Genomic DNA, 26,879 nt, shown 5'->3' on the forward strand with positions numbered 1-26,879 from the left:
GTTTACGTTAACCTATCAATTAAAACGTATTAGCGTTTTATATAATATAGATTAGCCATATGATGCTCAGTACGTGCTCTTGCGCGTCGAATCCTATCAATTAAAAATAAAAACTGTTGCCTAAGCGAGAAAAGAAAAATCATCGGTTTTATTGATACATACGTACGTATTAGCGTTTTATATAATATAGATTTTTGCTCGCCATATTTCAGCCGTCATCTTGTTTTTTTGTTGATATTTTTAGTGTATTTCAATATTTCAACTATGAATTCAATTTACCTGCACATGAAAACCCTAAATAAAAGACCCCAAATTTTATCGAAATACTAATTTTGGCCACGAAACCTTGGATGCTGGCCCACTGTGCAATGGTTAACATATAGTTAAAACAAATATATTAAGAAATTTATAATTACGAGGTCCTACATCGATTTGTTGAGATGTTTTTCAAGTGCTAACAAACTTGATAAATAGATAGATATAGATATTACTATTTGAGGTATTAATACAGTTATGCACAAAAGAGTAAAAATTAGCAACTATGTGACTTTGTAAAATATTAGTATAGCCTGGTGTATTCAAAGATCTTGTTTTATATTTCTAAATTTTAATGATGCAACAATTTGCTTAACACTTTTTAAGGAATTATTGACGATTTTTGCAAAAACATGATAGAAAATTACAAAATAATGAAAAAAGAGAAGAAAAAAATTATTTTTTTAAAAAATTCAGTAAAAATCCGGGAAACAAAAAAAAAGATAATCTCTTTATCGGCTTACACGGTTAAATCCGCAAAAAGGAGTGCTTTCTAATATTGTATCAATATAGAGAAACCAAACAAAATATATCAGTGAAATAGTGTGAGGAGCACTCAAAAAAGTTTTTAAAACAAAATAGAATAGAGCACATTAAGTAATATAAATCACATAAAAAAACAGAAAATAAAACGTAAAGAAAAAAAAAAACAGGTGTCCTCTAAACTTTCACATTTTTTTTTTTTGATAACATTTATTTCTATTTTTAAGATATTGAATATATTAGCTGCTAAATATAAACCAATCTTTATAGATTTTAAATTTATGCAGTTACGACAGCACAGCATGAAAGAGAGAAACGTTTTCAACATTCTTAACTTTACCAAAGCTACACAATTTTTACTCATTGCTTACGGGGTGGTAAAAATAAGTTTTGAAAATTTCTGAGATCGTAAAACTTATTCGTTTTCACTGTTTTTCAAAGGAATAACTCATCCGTTGACCCTTTACTTCAAAATGATGCTTGAACAAATGTAAGCACTAAATCATTTAAATTTCGTGAAATATATTTTATTTGAAAATGTGAACGAGGTACCTAGCCCAACGGGATATCTGTCTCTTCATCTAAGATGTTCCGAAATTCGGGAAGAATTCCGTAGCATGTTAAATAGCTGGAAATCTTGGGAAGGAGAAGGCTTGGTGAAAAAGCAAAGGCGTCACTGGACAGGAAAGTTTTCTTGAATGAAAGATTTATTAAAATATTGTGATTACTAATTATTAATATTTTAATATTTTTAATTTTAGAGTAGTAACGGTGTATAGACATCGTCTCAGATGTGCTATCCGAGTGCAACGGGTTAATAGCACAAGTAAAAATAATTCTTAAGATATGTATTTAGTACTAAAATTACTCGCCCGCAAACAATTTGAAATTGAAGTAGTGTCTTTAAATGCTACATTTTAGTCAGAAATGATAAAATCCTGTTTACTACTTCTTTAGCTGTTAATCTATGACAAGCAAATTATTAGGACAACTGGAAAATTTTATCCGTGAAAATACAAGCATACAAAACGAGCGAAAGTGATATCGCAATTTCCCTTAAATATATTAGGTGGACTGGAAAGTAGTGTCGTTTCGGCGCTAACTATTAATTAATCGTAGAAACCAATATTTTTTTCTCCATCCATTTCGATTCATTTTCGATCCAGCATTGTAAGGTTGTTGTTAATGAGGGTGAATACATTATTGATTAAAAATAAAATCTTGATTACAAATATCAAATGAACTGAAACGACAATACTTTCCGGTCCATAAATAAATACGAAAAGGTCAAAAAGAAAATTAACAAAATCAATAAGTTTTATTTTCTGCACATAAGCAGCAAGTATATAGAGCTCATAAAATAAGTTCAAAATGTAGAGAAAACAAGGAAAAAATTACAAAATAATAAATAAAAAAAGAGAAAAATATTATTTAAAAAAAAGGAATTTAAGAAAATTCAATACAAATCCGGGAAAAAAAGATATAATTTCTTCATCAGCTCACATCGAAAAGATTTTCAATCAATCTTGAAAATTTTCCAGTTCATGTTAGAAACAAGTACTGAGTATCCAAAGGATGTGTAATATTTTATTAAATTCGAATTAATCCTTCACTACTTGTAAAATTTGAAATTGATGTAATAAAGGTCGGATAGGCAAATTAAAATCCAGCGTCATATTTATAAGATGCAGCTTCCTTTTTTCAAAAATATATATCGTAATAGGAAAACTATTTCAGTTTTTTCATTAGTCTTAGAGAATTAAAAGATTCTGTTCCATTCTAATTTATTAATTATTTAGGCTTCTGTGACTAGATCTAGTATTATAAGGAACTGACACATTTTGAAATGAAACGTTGATTAACAGTGAAAAATAGTCTCTTAGTCTAATATATATATTATAGTCTAATATAGTATACTTAGTCTAATATAATACATACATATACACTGGTTATCATAAATTAAGGAAAATTCACAAAAATCGCGATAACTCAAGAAATTACACATGGAATTTTATGAAACTTACCCACAATATACAACACATAGTAAGNTACATACATATATATATACAAGTACTTGTATTTATATATATAATAGTCTCTTAGTCTATTATCTAACTTTTCACTCAAGTCACTTTTTAACTCTTCAATATAAAAAACTGCAATAAATTTTTTAGAAAAACGTGATATCTTTTTGAAAGTGTCTGTTCTAGTCCATTATCAGTGGAAAAAAGTTTTTCTTAAATATTGAAGCTTATGGTTAAATAGCGAAAATTTCCAAATCTTAATGTAAATTTTTGGCAACAGATTACTGTAGAGAACATAATTAAATTGTTTAATATTGCTTACCATTGTTCTGAAATCATATATTATCATACTTCTTGTTGTTCCGATGTAAAAATGCTTTATCGTAAAATTCGTGAGATACGCCATGTAGGTAATACGACTTAAGGGGACGAATGCTTCTGAACCTAAAATTCTTGAACATACATCTGAAAGTGAGTTAAATAATCAATAAGAGAAAAAAGTATTAAAATAAAATTTTTCAATGATCACGTTTTCATATTAGACTAAAAAAGGCAACAAAAGACAACTATAAAAAAGGCAACAAAAAGGTAAGGTTAAAGCGCATCATAAAACTCATCCTTTTATTCACATACTAGCCGCCAAAGGCGGCCAGCTGTCCGTCACGCTAAAGGTTTTCACAAATAAAGTTTTTTAAAACATAACAGGAAATCTGAAGAATAGTAGCATCATATGTTTTTATATATTATATAGCTACAACGCTTAAGAAAAAAAAACTAAAATGCTAAATACATGAAAACACGAAAATGAATTAATTTTTTATGGTATCAATTTCTATTTCTATATAATTTTTTATGGTATCAATTTCTATATCGCTACAAAAATTATAGTCTTCGCCTGAGAAAAAAAATAGAGCGTGGAAAAAAGAAGAAAAATGTATTATAACAATTATGAACAGCGACAAATATATCAAAGCAAAGCGTTCTATTTATGTATTGAATATGTTGCCACATTTTTAATACAAAAGTTAAACTTTTCTCCATTTTGATAAATGTAAACTAATGCGAACCTTACAATTAAATTATTAATTCCTTCGTATATTATTGGTTTAAGTTGTCGAAAATTAATATTTCAATTGTAAGGTTCGCATTAGCATACATTTATAAGAGTGGGGAAAAGTATATGCATTTTTTAATAGTTTTTTGAATATGGCTCTTTGAAGACGAAAAAGCAGACGAAAAGCATAGACTTACAAAATGACTGATAACTAAATAACTAATCCAAATTTTTGAAAAAGAAAAAAAATACTTCTTCATTATGTCAAAACACAATTATGTGCCGAGTTTCGTGCCTGGGCGAGGCTTCTGGGGCGATATATTGTGATTACAGACACACACACACACACACACACAGCCGCTTTTATTATTATGTATAGATTAATTTTGCTTATATTGGGTTCATTGCAAGCTTTATCCGATGTTTTGTTGAAATTTTCCAATGTTTTTTGAAATATCATTATGTTTCGGCCGTTATTTCTGTTACCACGGTGTTCCGCGCAAACAGGAATAGCGCCAAACATAAGTCACCAATTTCGCCAAGGGGCATCCTCAAGTATAATTTTCCCTTATCGTCTTCGCTTAAGAAAAAAAAAAAAGAGCGTGGAAAGAAGAAGAAAAACTTATTATAACAATTATGAACAGCGACAAATATATCAAAGCGAAGCGTTCTATTTACGTATCGAATATGTTGCCACATTTTTAATACAAAAGTTAAACTTTTCTCCACTTTAATAAATGTAAACTAATGCGAACTTTACAATTAAATTATTAATTCCTTCGTATATTATTGGTTTAAGTTGTCGAAAATTAATATTTCAATTGTAAGGTTCGCATTAGCATACATTTATAAGAGTGGAGAAAAGTATATGCATTTTTTAATAGTTTTTTGAATATGGCTCTTTGAAGACGAAAAAGCAGACGAAAAGCATAGACTTACAAAATGACTGATAACTAAATAACTAATCCAAATTTTTGAAAAAGAAAAAAAATACTTCTTCATTATGTCAAAACACAATTATGTGCCGAGTTTCGTGCCTGGGCGAGGCTTCTGGGGCGATATATTGTGATTACAGACACACACACACAGCCGCTTTTATTATTATGTATAGATAGATGTATAGAAGACCATGCAACTTCGAAAATATTACTTCTATTGATTTGCATTTGGTTTCATGTTTATTCATTTGATTCAGCGAGAAAAAGAACATACAACGACTATAATGCTTAATTTTTTTAGATAGGAAATTAAGATGCGTGAATGGCACAGCTGCCAACCCAAAAGTCTGAGAACGGGCTTTCCAGAACTTTTAAAGCCGGGTACAAATAACAATTTACGTTTAACATAATAAGTTTAACTTTGCATAAACAATGTTGTGCATTCAAATGTCTTGATAACAAAATTTTTATTTAAATACAAAATATTTTCCTACGATGCGCCGAGAGTATTTTTTCCCCTCATTTTTTCATCAAAATAAAATTTTTTTTAAAATATACATTTAGAAATTCATAGATATGATTGGCTCATTTATATAGTAGAATGTTCCTTAAGTTTGAAAAATTCGTGAAAAGTATTCTTTAAGATTTTCACTTTTTTTTTTATAGTAGCTTAATTTTATGATAGTAATATTTAAAATATTGATAAAATAATTATTATAAATACAAGAATAAAGAGCTCACTGGAAAATTATTGAACTAAATCAATAAAGAAATCAACAGTTAAACGTTAAACGATAAACTCCTCAAAATTTGAAGCGGGCTCCAACAGCTCCGTATCGCAGACAGAATGCTCTGATAAATCGGAACAAGTTGGCTAGAATGGAATGAGTACAATTCAAATTTTGCATTTTTTGTACGCAAAAGCATTATATTTTCTAAACTCTTAGTATTATTAGTCTTGAAAATGATTTCATTCGATTCAGCATAAAAAATTACATCAAACAATGTTGCATTTGAGTAAATATTTAAGTTTCCTCTTCCGATTTTTTCCTTGCTCCCACTCAAAACAGATACGTGAAGTCATGCAACTTTTGACGCCTTACTAAGAGAAGGACATTACACCATCTCAGTCACGAAATGCGGCTAGTATTTGTGTTTAGTGGTGCATATTTTAGAATGATTCGATGAAGTTTGCAATTTATAGGAAATAACGCTGTGTTAACCGATGAAGCCACTCAAAAAGCAAAGATGATGTGGCATTGCCAATTTAGGTAGAAAAATACTTGCGATTTTGGCATGAAGTACCACAAATTTGTATAAAGTTTAATGCTATTTTCAGTAGTTCTAATTTTGGTTATAGTAAAACATGATAGTTACAAATAATTTTTTTATAGTTATTAATAACCACGAGGGGGATAATTCTCCTGGATAGTGATTAATAACGTAATTTGATAAAAACTTATAATGCTGTGCCACTTTCAAATTTGACGAATTACTTAAAAAAAAGGAAATTATAAACTAAAATAAATAAAATTTATTATAGAGCTGAAATAATCTAATTTATGATTGACCTAAGATAATCAAGTTCATAATGGGGCTAAAATGAGGTATCTTATTATCATTAATTTAATAATGCAAAGTCAACCGGAAGGGCAACAAACGATTTACAAAAAAATAAGTGGTGGTGTTGGTATTTAATCCCATGTTTTAGATTAGCTCCAAACCAGGTCTATGTGCAACTACTCCATTAACTTTGAGGCAACCACTGATATTTTTAGGAATAGATCCTCCATAATAAAACAGGTAAGTTGTGGTTAAAGTGCATACTCCCTAACTTGTAGTAATGTAGAAATAATTCATTAAGTACGTTTAGTGATTAGTATGTTTTTAAAGCAGGTTTTTATAAATTAACTATGCAAAGACAATGGGAAAGGAACTATAGACAGAAGCAAGTGATAATAATGATAAAATGAAGCTGAAATTTGGTACTAGGTACCAATTGAGAATCAGAGCAAAAAAAGGTGCCATATTGCTTTGATCACCAAGCATGAGTAGAACGTAATAAAAACACAATAATTCAGATAATTTAATAACCTGCTTTTTTTACGCATGTAACAACATTTTTAATAGCAAGTAAAAAATAACGCTTTCTGTAATTTTGCGCAATTTTTTTATGCATAAAAAAAACAGATTATTTTAAATAGTAAAATCAATGTTAAAATTGCTTAAAACATCGTAATCAGAGTTAAATAATTACTTTTATCATTTGCTTGACATGAAAATGTAATCCATGCTAATGTTAATGACCACAAAATACGATGAGATGCCCCAAATAACAAAGAAGGAACTAAACCGGGAGGTTCTTCGTTTGAATTCCAAACATACACTCCAAACACAATAGTAAGTTGAATTAAAATTGAAGCTATCCATAAGATAGTCGAAGTCATCTGAAAATAAAATCATTTAATTTTTTTAATAAATAATTTAAAACAATACTTAATCGAAAACTTAACCAGTCATTTAAATTTTCGATTTAGTATTTATTGTTTTAAATGCATATTTTAAAACATTCATTGTAATGTTTCGAAATAATGTAGTTAGATATTTTTTTTTGTTTATCTCATTAACAGCAGTGTATTCTTGGAAGACAGTTTTTACTTTCAAAATGATTAAAACTGGTAGCACTATTATTTCATCTTTGGTTTTTTATCTTACAACATGAGCATGTCTGTTTGCCCCAATATAAAGCTACTAATTTCGATTTGTAATTAGGAATAGTGAGTTTTTTAAAATCCGTCTCAGTCAAAAAATACTGTACTACCAATCTTTCCATTGTAGCACTTTTCCACTCTTTTTTATAGTAGCTTAATAGCATTTGCAATACTTTTTCAACAATATCAAGGAGCAACCACGCCTACTGCAAACTCCCATGTCTTCAATTCAAAGCTTTAACAGTATCAAAATGAATGGGATAGGGGGAGCTGAGCTATACAGGTGACCAAATCCCAAAACATACTAGAATCAAGATAATATCAAGGATACCATGTGTTCGTAAAAATATAGGAAGTGGGGGAAACTTAATTCATTTTATTTATTTAATTGCAACTACAACTACGAGTTACGGTGCAAATTGTATAAATTAAAAAGAAAAGTATTCTTTGCATTTAATTGTAATTATCAAAATAATCCAAGTATGCCTCTCAAACAGAACTTTCCAAATTAATCTTAAAAGCGCATTATCTACCGAAAGATGCATACTAGCAGAAGTTCCTCAAGGTGCCCTATTCTTGATATTTTATCTAGCGTCCTATTCTTGTTATTTTATACACAAATGATTTCCCTGTTGACAGAACTGATTACAATAGTATCACAGCAATTCATGCAGATTATAACGGATTAATTGTAAAATCCAAAGATCTCAACTTAACCTTGCAAAAAATGCAGGATAAAATCTGTGACACAAAAGAATGGTGTCTAGCTAGGAAATTTCAGGTCAACGGTCAGAAATCACAGCTACGTATAATTCATAAGAAAAGAACCCTCGATATTCTACCACAGAAGCAATTAGTACTCTTCAACGAAAAAAATCCCAACAGTCAACAAAGCCAAATACCTTGGATTAACTCGCAACCGGAAATTCAACTAAAAAGATTATATACATAATATTACAAACAAAGCACAAACAGCCTGCAATAAAATGTAAAGCTTATTCTACAACTCTGATATGCAATTAAAACGAAAACGTTCACTACGTCCATGATCAGACCCATATTAACATATGCATCCCCTGCCTGGGCTAATATATCTCTAACTCCAATTAACCAGCTAATATATGCCAAAACAAAACCCTACGTAAACTCCCCAAGGCGCAATGGTTTATCTGTAACAAAGAAATTTATAAAGATTTTAAAATTAATACTATCGATCAATTCATAGCCATACTAAATTCTAACTTTTTTGTTAAATCATCCAAGTGTAAGGCCGCCAACTTAATAAGACTAATAGAAGCTTTCACCTGCAGTGACGTCTCGTTTCTTAAGTATCAAAATATGCAAGTAACATCTATTTATCACCTGTATACATCACATAATTATCACTTTTTCTCCTCATCTTCATCCACTATTCAGCTACATGATATGTTATGAACATCGAGACATTATTCTAATAACTTGGTTTCATGACAATGCGAACTTTATAGACTCAAAAAATTTACATTATTAATTACTTTATTTGTAATATTGTATGGCGATAACTGTCCTGCCTCTTTTCTACTGTAACATTTTTCAAAATTAGCGAATTGTTTTTTACACATTGTTTGTAATTTCATAATGAATGGGAAAAGGGTCGAAAGTGACCAGAGTTGCCTAATTTATGATATCTGTTTTTACAGCCTTAGGTGCACGTGGTGTCTTTGCAATATAAAACTGTTTGGCGTTAATAGCTGAGAATTTGGCGTTAATAGCTAAATGTTTGGCGTTACCAGCTAAAAGTTTGGCGCAAATAGATAAATGTTTGGCGTTCATCTGGAGCTGCCATACCGAAAATTTCGAGCAGTAGTGAAGCAGCATTTAAGTGAGCAAGAATAAATTTAGCTCGCATTTTAAAGCATCATAATAAGCAGTTTTATGTGTTTTATTAAGGCTTCTAAATTATTTGATGATCGTGGTCATCAAAATCACTTAAAAACCTATACATTACATGATAATAGGCTGCATTTCTTCATTAGCTCGACAACCCTGAGTGGGTTTCGTCTTCTCCAAAAATTTTCTCCCGTAACACAGTCTCCCATTTTGACATATAAAGCAAAAAGAGCCGTGGTAGATTAGAGGATAGAGCTTTCACTTTTCAATGAAGTGAACCAGGTTCGAATCACAGTGATGGTTGTTAGATGCGAATTTCGCACCCGGCTCGCACCGACCCCAGTGCTGACGTAAAATATCCTCAGTGGTAAAATACCCCTGGCCGTCAGACTAGCCGTGGAAAGTTTTCGTCGTTTTTCTCTCCGTGTAACGAAAATACGGGTTAGTTCCATCAAAAAATTCTCCACGAAGGCAAACTTCTCCCAATGCTTGATTTTCTTGTCTTCTGGATTGTGTTCAAAATTACAAGGCTACAGAGTTGAACATTGGTAGCTATAAACTCACACTTGGGTCGGCTGTTCAACGACGATTTTAAAATAAAATAAAATATAAAGCAAAAAACTTTATGAATCAGAAATTGTTTTTTTTAATGTGTTAAGTTGTCTACATATAGAAATTCTTCGTCGTCAGATATTCTTCGCTATCCGTTCTTTTGAACTTCGATGAACATACAGAGCAAAATCTTTCCCTCAAAAATCTTCACAGCTTCCTCATCACGGAAAGTCAGGGCCCAAGCCTTTGATATCAGGACAGATCTAATGAGAGTTTTGAAAATAAATAGTTTAGAATTTAAATCGAGATAGCTGTGTGAAATTTACGACCGCTTTACGTGTTTGATAAGAATCTATGGGTAAAAGCTAAAAAATTGAAAGAGTTTAACTATTTATGATTACCTTCGTTTCCATTTCATGGTTAAAGAACATACTAGAGCTACTAACCCAAAAGCTAAGGCACTCTGCTATATTTAAAGTGGTATTAAACTTGCTAATAAGTTTATAACAGTGTTTGAAATTTTGCAGATTTACCGAGTTATATACTTATCATAGAGCCCAACATATTTAGGGTTGTCAGCACCCCAGTAACGGGAATGATAATGAACGGAAATGGTAGTAAAACCATTTTTTGTAAGATTATTAATAATGTTTTTACAATTTTTCAATAATAAACTATCCATCACTATTTATTTTTTCCCAGATAAAAGACAGTCTTGCATACATATAACATAGCTTTTAATTTGTATTTGTGGTCCAGGTTATTTTATTCGTCCCGAAAACAATGTATATATGAACTGATATTGCTACCAATTTTTTCTCTTCTCTGGGATACAAACAGTCCTTCATATTGCTCAAAGATTTTGAAAACCACATAATTTGCAATTGTAAGCATTATCGCCAAGTACCTTCATAGTTTCTTTTCTTTTTTTAAACAAAGATCTTCATTTGCCTGCCAGACAGACTTGCTTTACGGTTTGTACCCTTGCAATTTCCTTTCTTTTTTAAATCAAAAATTCTTTTACCAACGTCCTCACTTGACTGACCCAAATTTTTACAACCAAATTAAACCTAACTCTTTTGCTTCAAGCGCCGGATTTTGCCCGAATCCTCACTATGACCTGCGAGTACGAGCGCCAAATTTAACTGGCATCTACGCGATGATCACGCAGGTCATCGCGTGGATGACCTACGACGTACGACTGCCGTATTTAGCTGGCGTAAGCGTGATACTATAAGTTAACCTGTCAAATCTGCTTTAAACTGCCTCTGGCTAATATTCTATTGACCTATATTGTATTAATACCATTAAAAGCATAATTGAATGAGCTTAATATGTTTTGTAAGCCGATTGCAACTTTATTTATAATGCTTGCAAATCTCCGAATATATTGTTTGTTATGTGACACTTAACTCACTAGTATTTTTTAAGGTAAATAACATGCAATGTTCAAGGGGTAAAGGCACACAGTGAATAATTGGGGTTTGTCTCCAATTGCGGTTTGAAGATTATACAGCTTCAAATCGATTAGTACCTATTTGTCTCGGAAGTTAAGCTGACCGTTACGCGTTGCTGAATAAATATATTGCCGCAGTCATGCAACTAGTCAAGAAAAAGTGGTGTTAATATAATTTCATTATTTATTTTCTTACCTTTGGCACCTTTATTTCCCTGTTAGAAGCTAACATGTAACCCACAATCATTCCGATACTGTAAGTTGACAAATGAAAAATCGGAGAAAAGTAGCTCAGCCGCCATACGTAGCTCAAATTCCTGAAAGAAAATTATTTTTACACTTGAATCTAATTCATGACTGTTTTGTTATTGACTTAAATCATTACCTTGTTATTATTAAGGTAGAAAAATTTGAATGAAAATTTCATTCGAGAAGAGCCGTAAAAGAAATGATTATCGTGGTTGCGACCCAAAATAAAACTAGTGTATAAATTGCCTAGAGAAAAACCTACCTATAATACGTAAGCGTCTTTTTGGAGTAATTTTAATTCCTTTCCTCCTGTAAGAAACTTAAACCGCCTATGCTTTAGTAAGTTTTTACGTTTTTGCAATAATGATGCAATTTACAAGAATATTTATGATAATTTAAGTGAAATTTGAAAGAGCTTAAAAAATTAATGTTGAAAATAAATTTATCAACATTGAAGATTTTTTAATTGTTTTTTTTCTCTCTGTCAAACGTACTTTTTAACGAATTTTATTATCTGTTTTAGGCATGATTTTTTTTCTTCAAATTTATAAGGAATTTTTGACAATAAAAGAAATTGAGTGTCTTATATAAGAGCATTAGTCAGATTCCCAGCTCCCCCCGCTCTCAGCAAAAATAAGCAAATTGAGAACCCTCTTCTTCTTATGTGCTTACATAATATTTGAAAAGCATTTTAGTAGTTTACATTATGTGCTTACGCAATGTTTGAACAGCAGTTTAGTAGCTTACATTACTGTAAAATATGTGTAAGGAGTCATGGTGGCGTAAGAGATAGAGTGCTCAACTCCCAATGAGTTGACCCTGCTTCGAATCCCAGCGATGACTGGTCGATATGAATTCTGCAGCCGACTAGCACCGTCCACAGTGCTGATATAAAGTATCTGAGTCTCATTGCTGCTTATTGTAGAGTTTCCTTGACATAAGGTAACCGTGGAACGTTAGCCTGACCTCCATGCAACGCAAATGTGGGTTAGTTTCATCAAAAAGTCTTCTTCGAAGGCAACTTTAGGATTCATTATTCAATCATTTAGGATTACGTTTGATAATAAACTGAACTCTAAATCACACTTGAATCAATATCAAACTGCCCTGGCAGCAAAATAACTTTGGCCCCATTGTGCCAATATTCATGAATTTTGGCTCAGTAAGGGTTCAAAGGGCCTTTATTTTTTCGATATTGCCCCTATATAGAATTTTACAATTCACCCTATATTTTACAGCCACTTTACAACCAGTATTGGCATTATATAGAATTACCAGATTCACCCGATATTTTATATCCATTATTTAGCCAATGTAGGTCCTATATTGACCGATAGGCCCTATATAGGCCATTCTAGGACCAATATTAAAGAATCTAGACACCCTAATATTGGTCCCTCGGTGCAGGCTCTTATAGGACCCTTATCAAGCCAATTTTGAACCCAACTGGGGCCCAGGGTAAAATTGTTGCTAGGGAGGTTTCAGAAGAGAATGGGTGTTCTGAAGTGTCTAACTGGATCTCTATGGGGATGTGTTAGATCAACTCCAAATATTACTTGTAGGATTTTCATCCTACTTTTAGTAACATATTATTGAGAATCCTTAATAACAGAAAGTGATCAAGTCTTGAAACTAGGACTTTTACAAAATCAATCAGTAAAACTCGTTACTGGAGTCGTCAAATCAACACCAATAGATGCAATGCTTTTATTGACAAACAATAAACCCATTAAAACTATAATTGAAGAGAAAGCGCCGCTGATTCTTTAGGGTAAACTAATTAGAACTGCAAATTCTTACTGGAGTAACTACGTAACAAAAGATAGAAATTTAAAATTTGAAAAAGGTTTTGTTCAATTTCATAAGTTCAGGTTCCTGTTTTTCATAAATTATTCATATTTTATTTAGTTCCCTGAGTTTCAGTAGGCAGAATTTTGAATTGCTAATTGACATTGAGGAGGTAATAAAGCCTTCTAAGCCATTGAATATGATGCAAGTTGAAACTATCTTGTGCATTTCAGACTGGTTTCTTAAGAAAAACTAGTTCTAGTATGTTTTTTTAGCTGCTATCCCATTCATCATAAAATATTGCACAGTTTGAGGTTGATTGTTTTAATTAGCAGGCAGTGGGGTTGCTTCTTAGGTAAAACAATTCTACTGATGTCTTAAAGAGGTCTTTTCTTTTGACAAGTAGTACCCAGAATCTAAGTGGTTACATAGATACAGAGGAGTTTCTTTTTCTTGAACTTATTCTCCTTTAATGACCATGCAGGAAAATGCCGAACAATCTATGATAGAGATGTAGAGGCTATACGAATCGTTCTTAAGCACCATTCCCAAACTACAATTTCGGCGATAAGTAAATCTAAGCCGCCGTCATCAAAAGAAATCTTCGTCGGCAACACTTGCAAAATTTGCGTCTAAAAATGAAACTTTGTTATTCTTCATTGGATACATGTCCATTGCGGCATTTATGGGAACGAGCAGACTGACTGTCTCGCCCACCTGACACAATAGAGTATTTCAACAACAGTAAATTAACAATTCAATAAATCGAAAACTTACTCTAATTGTGGGTTTAACATCAGAGATGTGGGTGGTAAATTAAAGACAATGGTACATAATATCTTTCCAAAGATTCCAAAAACAAGTAGGCTCATTATGAGTTTAATTAGTGTTCTAGAGTTGCTATAAATAAAATAAAGGATTATTAGCAAAAAGCTACAAGCTGGAAAAAAAAAAGTTCCGACAAATGTTTTTGATGCTATTCGAAATTTCGTAAGTATTAACTTCATTATAATTTCAAAATTCAAGTAGTCAATTTTCAGATACAGATACATTTATCGTAGTTTGCAAATATTTGATGGCAAATACAAATTCGTTAAATTATTCTTAATATGATTACCTTCTTTCAGTTCTTTTTCTAGAATCAGTGGGAGCGTAACGTTAATCTTGATGATTAAAATATTTCACCATTAATGGTAGCAAAGTACTTATTTACGCTTTTATCAATGAGAATGTTCGAACTCAAAAATTGAAGAAAATCTATAAATTGGCCTCAAATTGCTTTAGCTTATATTCAGGCATCTTGATCAGGAAAATTTTAAGTTTGTTGATTAAAGTTGGAGATATATTAGCCTAAGCTAGGGATGCATATGTTAAGATTGATCTAATCATGGACAGGTATAGTACGCGTTTTAGCTTTTGCATATTGGAGTTGACGAGTAAATTTTGTAGTGTAATGCAGGCTGCTTGTGCTTTGTTTGTAATATTCTGTATATGATCCTTCTAATGGAATTTCAGATTGAGTTTTATGGAATTCATGCTTTCATATTACATATATACAATTGATTTCAAAATGTGTTGGGGTTAACGAAGAAATGAGAAAAATCATTTTTATACTCCAACAAGAAAAATTTTAAAATATTTATTCGCTACATCTTTTTTTGAGGTTATGTCAATAAAAAATATGTATAAAGTGCCTCATCAAGCTCAAAAAGTATCTCATCTCTAAATTGTGCTATTTCAGAATAAATATTATAGTATTCACGTTGATTTTTCTCAAATGCTTCATTTTAGAGTTATGAGACTGTTCTTGCCAGGGAACGATGTACACCGAAGAACCATTACATTATAACCACCCTGCTAATAACATGTAGGACCACCTTTAGCCCTCAAAACTGCTAGCACCCGCCGTGACATTGATTCCACAAGGTGCTGATAGGTAGTCTGAGGTATCTGGTACCAAGCGCTCACCAACTGGTCCTGCAATTCCCTCACATTGCGAGGGGGTAGCGTGGCAGCACGAATTTGGTTTTGCAAGTAGGACCACAAATGCTCTATTGGATTAAGGTCAGGTGAATTTGGGGGCCAAGACATGACTTGAAAATCACTGGAATGTTCCTCGAACCAATCCATGACGATTCGACCCTTATGACATGGTGCATTATCCTGTTGGTAAACACCATCCCCTGTAGGAAAAACTGTTGCCATGAATGGGTGAACTATGTTCAAGTAGCTTACAGACGTCAGGGATTGTTCTATGAGGATTATGGGTCCTAGTATGCCCCATGAAAGCATTGTTCCTGGGCAAGAAACGATGAAAATCTGGGCGATCCCATTGTTATAGATGGAGGGTGGTCATAATGTAATGGCTCTTCAGTGTATAACTGGCTCGTCTCGAAGAACTAACTCTCCACGCGTTAAGCGTGTAAATAAGTTTACGCAGAATATACCCATTTGCAAAACCATTTCTTAAATAACACACTGATTTAATCTGTTACGCAATTAGACAAACGCATGAGATAATCTGGGTCAAATATTTTCTCGAAAAAATATAGCAGGTTTTCCAAAGATCGGTCGAAACTATAAAAATTTGTAGCAAACTTTATACAATAAAATACATTTCTTATTTTTAAAAAAAGGATCATTATTTCGTTTTATCATCACAAAGGTTTAGAAACTTAGTGTATATGTAGAAGTCCGATACTTGCTAGATAATCTAAATTGAAGTGGTTGCAAAATTAGGAAAATTTGAAATTGCTTTGATGAGTAGTTTGCTACCACTTGAATACTTTTGACGGATTTTTAGCTGCCCTGTTACAGTCATCAAATGGATAGTAATATAAAATAGCATACGGTTTTCTTTAAAAAGAAATGTAATTTAATTTAAATCATCAATAAAACGTTTTCAAACCACTGTATTTACTTACTTTCGGTATGGTACAAGAATAAAAAGGCTTAAAAGAAATAGTTGAGTGTCTGCCGCCAAATACCACGAAGAAGCCATACACTGGAAATACAGAAATATATATATATATAAAAATGATATTACACATTTGACCTTATTGTAAAACAATCCGAAGACAAACCTCTTTCTGTTTGTCCTAAAAAAGACATTAATGACTATCCTTTATTTTTAGCATTATTACTAGCATCAAATTCTAATTGATTTGGCAGTAGTAAACAAAATTTCATTCATTTTTTAGAATCAAAACTGATTATCACAGAATGCTGATACTATTAGGTCTGCCAGTAAGTTCTGTCAGCGAAAGCACAGGCTTCCTTTTACAGTATTGCAACAGGTTCTTTATTCATTTAGGTTATTTTCCACGCAACTACAAATGAATGATTCAAAAATTCATATGTAACGCCACTTTGTTCCAGCTGTTTCTTGGTGAGGCCTTTTAGTTGGCAAAATTACCAAAAAATCTGAAAGCTTTGGCTTTAAAATGCCTACCACTTAACAAAAAGTGTAGTAGTTGGCACGATTGTAGAGGTCGCGAAAAATTCTATGATCTTAATATTATTAGGTTTGACCAGAAAGTTCTGTCAGTGAAAGCGCACGCCTTCTTTTACAGTAAAGCTAAAGGTCAAGAAAGTGGTAGAGTATTTACCCTTTTTCTCAATGATAATGTTCTAGCTCAGGGGTTTCCAACTTACATGAGGCCCGGGGCCACAATTAAAAACACAAATCAAATGGCGGGCTGCAACTTTATCAAAATTTTATACAGGACTCTTTTATCTTTGAATGAACATTAAATATTACTGTCAGATTTTTATCAAGTTGTACAAAACAAAAGTATTGAATTACAAATTAAAATGAGTAGATTTTTAAAAATATTTAATTGCATATTAATAAATCGGGCTACAATAACTTTAATGTGCACCCATGTATTAAACAATTAATGTGCAACAAATATCTAATTGTTAAGATATAAAACTTTAATAAGGTTTATATTATAACTTACATAGTAGCACACGAAATGTTCAATGACAAAATTGAGGTTTGTTTGCCGCAACCGAGAATAGATATTTACATTTTAAATTTAAAATTTACAAATGTGTATGTAAATATTTTCGTCCAAAATAAGTGGTTTCAAAAAGTTAAATCGGAGAATTTCTTCGAGAAAATTTCTGATAAACACATGTTATTCACAAAATACAAAAAAATTGAAATAGAAAAGAGCAACATGCACGATTATTTTTTTGTTTGAATAAATATTTTCTTGGATGAAATACCCGAGAAATAATATTTTTTGCACCGTTGGTATGATAAATTTCACAGACGCGAAGAAATTAGGATTTTAACGAGAAAAGTATTTTAAACTCATATAGATATTTTACGAAAATTGTCCGCAAAAAAAGACAACTAATATATTTTAGTTCGCGAGCCTGATGCGGCCCCTGGGCCTCCAGTTGGAAACCACTGTTCTAACTTAAAGAAACACATAATACATGTGTTTTTTCTTCCATCTACTACGCTTTTTGCCAACTATTTTATAGAGTGGTAGACATATAAAAGCCAAAGCTTGCTGAGTTTTTGGTAACAATTTAAAAGTCTCACAACGAAAGAACTAGAACCAAGTAGGTTGCATAAGAATTTCAATTGAATGAATTGCTTTTAAATTAATTATGAGTAGTGTTATGAAAAATAGATTCAAATGAATAAAAAATAATACATTATTATATAAATGTAGGTACCACTGGAATATTAGGTACCACTGGCTGCAATGCAGATATTTAGATTCTCTCAGAATAAAACAATTATCATGAAGTGTCAAATAATAACATAATCGTAGATACTAATCACGAAACAACTTCTTAATCTTAGAAAAAAAATTGCATTAACTAACTCACAATAAAGCCAATCCTCTCGTGTAGTTGTGTACTTATTTTTAAAAAAAATTATGAATTGGTATCCTAATTATTTAATTTTTCGGTGAAACAAAGACGATAGTTTTTACCAAAATATGTTATTAATATGAATAGTTACAATTTGATTTGAAATTATGTGTTAGCAACATAATAGTAATTGTCACAAGTAATTGTCACATAAATTATCTGTTTAACTTAAGAATTAGTTCACTCCTGTTACCGAAAATGTATTTTGAACATCACTACATACTAAAACGCAACGTCTGTGGAAAAGAGATAAAGACTAAAATATAAAAAAACAAGACAAGTTTGTACTTGGATTCCTTGGCAAAAATATTCTTACCATTTCCTGGGATGATATAAAATTTTGCACGTAAAAAAAATTTATCCAGCCAAGTTGTTTACATTTTTCAGCCTCGTTACCAACAATTTCTTTGTAAAGTGGACCAGAGCTTAGGAAGGGTAGGAGACAGATACAAGCAATCATAAGGGCATGAGGTATTGTGGTCCTAAAATATATGGGTTTGCAGTTGAAAAAGAATTAAAAGTAATAATAATTATTATAAAAACATTCATGTTTTATTCATATTACAATTAATTTTAAAACTGATTAAGCAGTTTATCATTGTTGGTTTTCTCAGTACTTCTTTTGTCATAGTAATGTAAATTGAAAAAAAAAAGTCCATGTCTTTGAAAGGAAAAATAATTACATCCGAATTATGTCGATGCATGTTTTTTTTATTGAAAAAGAAAGTTTTGTCTTTTTAAGATTTTGTGTAACAAATATACGAAAACTTCTCTGCTTTCAAGTGTGTCCGATATTTCAAAGCGCCTGACTGATCGTGCATTGTTGTTCACAAACTGAAAGTCTGGACCTATCACACCCCTATAAAGGCTAGCGAGATCCAGAATAATCACTTCGCAATACCGCTGCAAAGTAATGCTAACTCGCTCAAAGATCTGAAGCGGTATTCAGCCGTTGTACATGATGTCTGCCCACACCGGAACGCCTGAGCACACCGCTAACGTTCATGAACCTATTGTTGTGCATAACGTGTTTTTCTCTCGACCCCAACTAGTAGTCAGAATCATTTGTCATAGTGAATCGGGATTCACCGGAGAATATCACTCTGGACCCTTGCTGGTTATTCCAACCAATACATTCCTTACACCAACGTAATCTTCCTGGATGATGGCGTGGTTAAAGCGTGATGCATCGAACTGGTTTACATGAATGGAAACCTACTTGATTTTGTCGCAGTGAGATAGTTCTACCTGAAACATGTGTACCGGTAGTGGTTTCAAGGTCTGGAGCTATCTGCCTTGGAGTGGCAGTTCTGTTCTCTTTTGTTATTGGGGTATATATCACTCCACTTGAGGTGTGGTGTTTCTACAAAGACCACGGGCAAGCCATCACATAGCATTTCCACCTTCAGCTGTCTTTTTAAATCTCAAGAAAACATTTTTGACACTCCCATTACTGCGGTCTCAGGCATGGCATTTTGACCAGCTTTCTGTCGTCTAACTACTCAACCACGATCGTAGGAATACAAATGACATCTTGGTATTATTTTGCACTTAATTATTGTTACATCACACTGAATTGCACAGAAATAAGTTAAACAGCCTACGGTGTTATTTTGGTCAAACACCTAACAGCGTGAGTTTTCGAACGAAGGAAGAGATTGTGTGCACTTTCTTTTATACAGATAACGGGTACTAATTTATCACTCTCTCTGCAATTAATTTTTCTTTTATTGGTCGACTGACAAGATCGCTACTTTGCACAAATCAATTTTTCCTTAGCAACTTGTCAAGCAGTGTAAATTGTCTATGCCTGAAAAGTAATTATCTCATATTGCCGGGTTGCCGCAACCAAGACAAAATGTAATGAATGTTTGAGAAAGTTAAAGAAGCAAGTTATTTTTACTAATTTACAAAATGTATTTTCAAATTAAAGGAAATATATCTGGAATGTGAAATTGACAAAAATTAGCCCTCCTAATTTCAAAGAGTGTGAGATATACACACGGAAGGAAGAGCAGGCATCATATTTATTATTATATGCAAAATTTAAAGAAAAAATCATGTAAAAAAAGGTTTTACCTTATGTAACGTCTTTGAAAAACCAAACTCACAGAAAGTGGTCGATCCTTGTTCTTTATAATATTATATGACAATAAAACAGCGCTAAAAAAAGAGGACATAAAAGTTTTAGTTTAAATGACATAATGCCAGAATCGCAATGCAAGGTACCAATGCAAGGTAATCATTAAAGTTTGGTGAATGGAGCCATAAGACGAATGGAACGAAAATTCATCTCAAAATACCTTTATTCATCCTCTAAGTAACATCAGACATACTTTTTTTTATTGTCGATAAAGCTTCTGGACGCTGTACGGCGAGGCCTCTTTTGGAATTAATCGAAAAAGGGGAATAGAAACAGAATATGCGCAATTTTCAAATCATTGTGTTGTTGTTGTGACTATATTCTATGTCTGACCGAGTTAGACTAAATCCATGATATTCTCAAGAAGTCAATATCCATCAGTGGGTGCTCAAAAAGATCATGCTTTGTGAAGTCTAGGCAATCAAGAATAAGTTCTGGAGAAGCCTGGCCAGCAGGGCACCCACTACAGGTCGGAAAACCGTTTTTATTATGGTAAGTCAAAGTTATATGATGTTCACTGCGGTAACGGAAAATGCCGTTTGCTTTAGCCTACTACACTGAAGGGACATAGCACTACCCGGAGTTTACTTTCATACCAGTGGTAAACAGGTTGAGTAAGTATTACTGTTGTAAGCGAAATGTAGCTCCAAATAGGTAAGAGGGATCTAAGAATCAACTGGTTGAACTATGCCGCATTTTGGCCATCAAAAATCTCGTTGTCAGTTATGTTAACTTGTGAGGGAAGTCATTGCAAGTGCATCTTGTGAGAAGAGGAAAGGCGTTTCAGTTTGCCCGAAATAGCCACTTCTGTATTCTCTCCAAACCTATGCCAATTAGAAAGATGCTGCATGGTATTTCGACTGCCAGTTAACACATAGCTGACCAGCAACTTTTCTGAAAATTTCCCCATGTGCCCGGGTATTGTTTTTGAAGGTGGATGTGGAAGTGAAACACTATAAATACACTTTAATTTTTTTATATTTATTATTGAACTCTTAATATTTCGTTTTCGTATGATAAAAAGTATAACAATCACCTACGTGTCATGGTACACCACAAGTTTTACAAATATATCGGGTTTCATAAAGTCTAATAAATTATTAGAAAATTAAATAGTAAAACTTGAAAAATAAGGAAAATTACGCCCGCTTTTTAAAACAATCACCACTAGACTATTTTAAAACGCTTGGCCCTGAAAACACGAGTTAACTCGTGACCGGTCATCAACGCTTGGCCACGAAAACACGAGTCCAGATGTTATCCGAACTAGAAAATAAAATTTTTGTAAATGATTGGGTTGATTCTGTTCTTTACAGAGTTCCAACGGATAGTATAGATTCTTCCCTTAAGAGGGTTTCAACGGATAGTATAGATTCTGTTCTTTTCTTGCGTTCCTTTACTATCATAGTCTGGGTCTGCCCTTGCGTACTCACCCGGTCGCATTTTCAGTTCACGTTGTTTTTGTTACGACATTCACCGGACTTTTTAGAAGCTCTTCATGTGTATATAAAACTAGCTTAATACCTCATTCGTTTTACAGGGTAAAAAATCAATAGTTAATAAATTGGTACTATACAGCACTACCCAATGATGAAAAAATACTGATCCGAAACCGAAACAATACTCCAAATATATTATTATTATTAGTAGTAGTAGTTGCTTTTGTCGCTGACTTTACATAATAATATTAAGCAAAACTCATTTTAAATTTTCAACTCTTCAAAACAAATATTAAATATGTTCAATATCACGTGGCGCTGGAAATAATGATATCCATAATTAATAGCTTTATTGTTTTTTATTGTTGCCAAGCTTTTCTCATTTCAAATAGAATTTATTTTTCATTATTTCGGTTAATCGAAACACATTTAAAAAGTGTAACTGTAACATAACGAGTACCCAACATAAACGAGTGATTTAGGATAGCTTTATAAAAAACTGATTCAGTATCTTCGCTAAGCTTACTCGGTATAAGGAATCAAAAATAAATAATTATTGAAGAAAGTGTGATTAACTCTCACTGAAGCTGGTAAATGATTAAATTGAGCTGTACACAAGCAGATATCTCTGATATTACATTTTAAAGAACTGAATAAATAGAATCATGCAGTAAATGTGCAACAATGTGCAGTAAAAACCCAATGCAAGCTGGAAGCACGAGACAGACGAGAGGTAGATTCCAATATGGTAGTATCAGCTTGCGCACATCACCTCTGCGAATCCCAAAGAAAAAGTATAGAATTCGCCTCCAGTATGTCTCCTTCGTTTCGCTTGCCTCCTCAGTGTGTGGCCAGCCATTACTCCTTCCCTCCGAACGAAATGTTTTAAATTGCTTCTAGTACAAGCTGTCCAAGTTTCAAAACTCTAGCATAAACGGTTCTTAATTTGTTGTTAAAGAGACACACAAACGTGCATGCTCATTTCATTTTATTATTATATAAATCAGTTAAACTAGTAGCTAATGCTTTACTACTTCCTTTAAAAACGTGTAAGATGTTGGTGATCAGCACAATTAATTTGTAGTGTTTATATTTAAAAACGTATGTGGATGACGTGATGATACTTTTATGATTATGGTCTCATATACTTCCTCGTTTTATAAATATCCATATATTGTTCTCTAATCAATTTCTTAGAAAAATAAAACACTTTACACATTATTGATTATCAAAAATTCCTTTAATTGCAAAATATTTCTGCCTGGTGTACAGAAAAGATTGGCTCACCGCTAGAGGACGAGTAAATCACTAACCCAATTAAAGAATTAAGAGAAGAGGAGACGGCGCGTAGGCTGGTCTTTCCTCTATGAGAATATATTTTTATATTTCTGTATTTTGGCTGCTGAGGGCCCTTAATATTTTCATAATTGTTTTGTTTATTGTTTTAAATATTAATAAATATATTTTTGTTGCTGTTACGCTTTGATATATTTCAAAAGCAATCATCCTCATGACAATGACCATTTAAAAAGGAAATGATATTGGAAATAAGAAGTTTTCCGACGCATAAAACTATCTTAATAACAATAACTGTTACTTTTTATTTATTATATAAAATACCAATTTAATGGCTTGCACAACTAATAATAAGCAAGTTTAAATTGGAAAAAATGCCGACCAAAAAAAAAAAAGAAAAAAAAGAAAAAAAGGTTTCATATCTGTGTGAATTTGTAATGTTTCTTTTTTTAAAATTAACATAAAATTTTTCGCAAAATTATTAAGCAAACATAATTTTTCTGTTTATTATAAGTCAACTAAAACGAAATATCTATTATTTTGAAATTAGATTACTGATTCTGTAATTTCATTACATTTTACAAATTATAAGAACAAAAAAGTTTACGAATTTTATAGTTTTTAAATGGAAAGAGAACTAGCGATGTAAAATGTACCTCATAAAGAAAAACGTTTCGACTGCTATTTGAGAGCTAGGAATGAGCTGAGCCCAGATGGAATGGCGCAAACTATAGAATATGTGCAAACCACCTAGGAACAAAATTATGGTAGCAATTATTGAGCTGTTATAAATTGTGAAATAAAAAATGCAATTTTCAAAACTGAGCTCAAAAATGGCAATCAAATTTTAGAAGTAACTTCAGACTTACGACAGGCTTTTGTTACACGTTCGATAAGCTTGCCATTGATGTAATGCAGACGAACAAGAAAATTTTGCAAAATCCATTCAATGTATCATTGTTTTCTATGTAATTATTGCTCTACGTTAGATTACTCTTTTCACTGTATTGACTTGTTTGTATGATATATGCCAGTTAAAATGTCTCAGTACCATACAAAAAAAGTGGTCGTGAAATAAGATTTACCGTACGCTTAACATGTTTATCAGGTTAACATGTTAACCGCTTACCTTACCAAGTGTTTTGACCAATTGGTAAGGTAACGAAATTATGTATGACCAATTGTTCAATATATCATTGTTTTCTATGTAATTATTGCTCTACGTTAGGTGACTCTTTTCACTGTATTGACTTCTTTATATGATATATGTCAGTTAAGATGTCCTTGTACCATGCAAAAAAAGTGGTCGTGAAATAAGATTTATAGTACGCTTAACATGTTTATCAGGTTAACATGTTAACCGCTTACCTTACCTATTGTTTTGAACAAAATGCCAAAAGTCAATATATTTTATTTATTTATTAATGAATACAACGAACTAAAGCAAAACATAATACACAAGTTTTAAGTTGAAATTTTAATTTTTTATTTGTCCAAAAATATTTAATTTAAAACTAGTTTACTATTCCGAGTTATCTCGGGCAAATAAAAAAAGTTAAATATTAGTTTTTGTATGATAGTTTTAAAAACGAGGGACAACGCAAAGTGGTACTTTCCAAACGACATTGAAGTGATACACTATTTTTGACTCTTTTTTCTATGTAAATTCAGCAACCATCATATATACAATTGCACAAAACACGTGAGCAGTCCCGCAATCCAACAGCAAAACTCCAAAACAAAACTTGGCAATCACAGCAGATTTTTTTTTGCCCAGTAAAAGCGTGTCAAAACAAAACATACTGACAAATTTTGCTTCTCCCCAATTTTCTCGGGATATATTTGCAAATTTTTTACTCTTTTTTCTATGTAAATTCAGCAACCATCATATATACAATTGCACAAAACACGTGAGCAGTCACGCAATCCGACAGCAAAACTCCAAAACAAAGCTTGGCAATCACAGCAGATTTTTTTTTCTGCCCAGTAAAAACGTGTCAAAACAAAATATACTGACAAATTCTGCTTCGCCCGAATTTTCTCGGGATGTATTTGCAATCTATACACACCCGAGTAAACTCGGGATAATCAGTTAAGTGGTTAATTGTGCCAGCACTTAGTAACTTCACTGCATGATTATTAGGTGATTTTTTTCGCAATATTGATTTGATTATAAATGCCAGCCCGGAAGACCTAGCGTCAACCACTGGTCGTAAAATAACATTTCTCGCAAACTTAACATACTTACTTTTGCCAGCACTTAATAACTTCACGACATGATTATTAGTTTTTATGTATTTGCTTAAATTTTTCTCTCTATAGTAATTATTAAAATTATTGTAAATCAAATCCATTAAATCAAAAATAAAATAGGTAAAGAAAACATTTGCAATTACTTTAAATATTCGAAATTGCTTAAAATAAAAACTTAACTAATATTTTCAAAATTACTGATATTTAAAAAAGTAAAGAAACTTTTAATTCCTTCCACTTATTATGTTTGATACAAATTTTTCATGTCTTAAAGTGGCGCTATTTTTAATGGTACCGTGATTATGAAAATGATCAAGATTTTTTGAAATGCGCAAACAGTTTTACTGCGTAAGATTTTCAAAACCATGGATGAAAAGGATGCTTCCATGGAGATAATTAAGACTTGTATACATTATTTTGTCCAAAAACTATACCATAAAACATACTATGCATACATTTTTAAAATAAATAAATTAATAAATCACTACATACCGAAAGCTTGATCGTACATAACAGTGACTATGTGACTTGCGATCAGCCAAATAGTTGTTAAAACTCTTATACCATGAAAAATTTTGATGGAATCGGGATTATTTTCTTTTTTAAATAATCTTTGAGCATTTCTAAGAAGTGAAAAATGTTGAAGTGTGCCGACATGATCTGAAACATTAATGGCAAATTTTTAAATTATGAAGAAATTGTTGCAAAGTAATAACACTCTACGAAAAAGAAAGCAACCTACAAATTAAAAAAAACATTGAATTATGTTACATTTATTCCTTGTGTTGAGTTGTTTTGAGTTTTAGTTATAACTAACCTTTCGTGCCGTGTTAGTCTAGTGATTAGAGAATTGGATTCCGGTTCGGAGGAGCAGGAGTTTGATTCTTGATTCCCTTAAGACCCAGCGAGTACATGCGATCCGTAAAATCTGTGGTCCAGTGGTCGAGTGTAAAGTCCAGTGGTCGGTCGTTGAGCTGTACCAAGGGTGCAGGAATCTGGAGAGAGTTTCCTTCCCCTACAGATCTATGTCCAAATTGAAAAAAAGGTCCCAGGAATGAGTGATGCTGCCATTCATCTGTGGGGTTCTCCGCCAAGACGTACTTTCACCCTTGCGGTGCTCTCTTGTCAAATGAAAGGCGTACCTTGCTGACTTATTTTATTTTATTTTATGACCGCCGTTGACCAGTCGACCCAATTTTTGGGTTTACGACTACAAATGTTCAACGCCGTAGACTTGTAATTTTGAACCAATCCAGAAGACAAGGAAACTCCTGGATCGGTACCCCCAGAGGTATTGATTTGTTATGGGAACATGGAGGACTTTGAGACTCGACAGATTTAACGTGCATCAGTCACCATTTACTACACGGGGAGTCTTCGGCCGGCGAGGATCGAACCCACGACCTCTTGGAT

General features: G+C 32.3%; 1 protein-coding gene across 1 annotated transcript in view; it reads right to left on the reverse strand.

Moving 5' to 3' along the window:
• The window catches only part of LOC107445357 (nose resistant to fluoxetine protein 6-like), a 44,616-nt gene that overhangs the window by 2,159 nt on the left and 15,578 nt on the right, over positions 1–26,879 (reverse strand). The window contains exons 6-14 of the mRNA XM_071178293.1: positions 25,959–26,126; positions 23,870–23,963; positions 20,415–20,498; positions 18,652–18,817; positions 16,364–16,443; positions 14,217–14,339; positions 11,599–11,719; positions 7,072–7,261; positions 3,145–3,287 (exon numbers count right to left, since the gene is read on the reverse strand). Of these exons, the coding sequence (XP_071034394.1) occupies positions 3,145–3,287; positions 7,072–7,261; positions 11,599–11,719; positions 14,217–14,339; positions 16,364–16,443; positions 18,652–18,817; positions 20,415–20,498; positions 23,870–23,963; positions 25,959–26,126 (1,169 nt within the window). The remainder of the gene's footprint in view (positions 1–3,144; positions 3,288–7,071; positions 7,262–11,598; positions 11,720–14,216; positions 14,340–16,363; positions 16,444–18,651; positions 18,818–20,414; positions 20,499–23,869; positions 23,964–25,958; positions 26,127–26,879) is intronic.

Source organism: Parasteatoda tepidariorum, chromosome 1 (assembly GCF_043381705.1).
Source record: "Parasteatoda tepidariorum isolate YZ-2023 chromosome 1, CAS_Ptep_4.0, whole genome shotgun sequence".
NCBI lineage: Eukaryota > Metazoa > Arthropoda > Arachnida > Araneae > Theridiidae > Parasteatoda > Parasteatoda tepidariorum.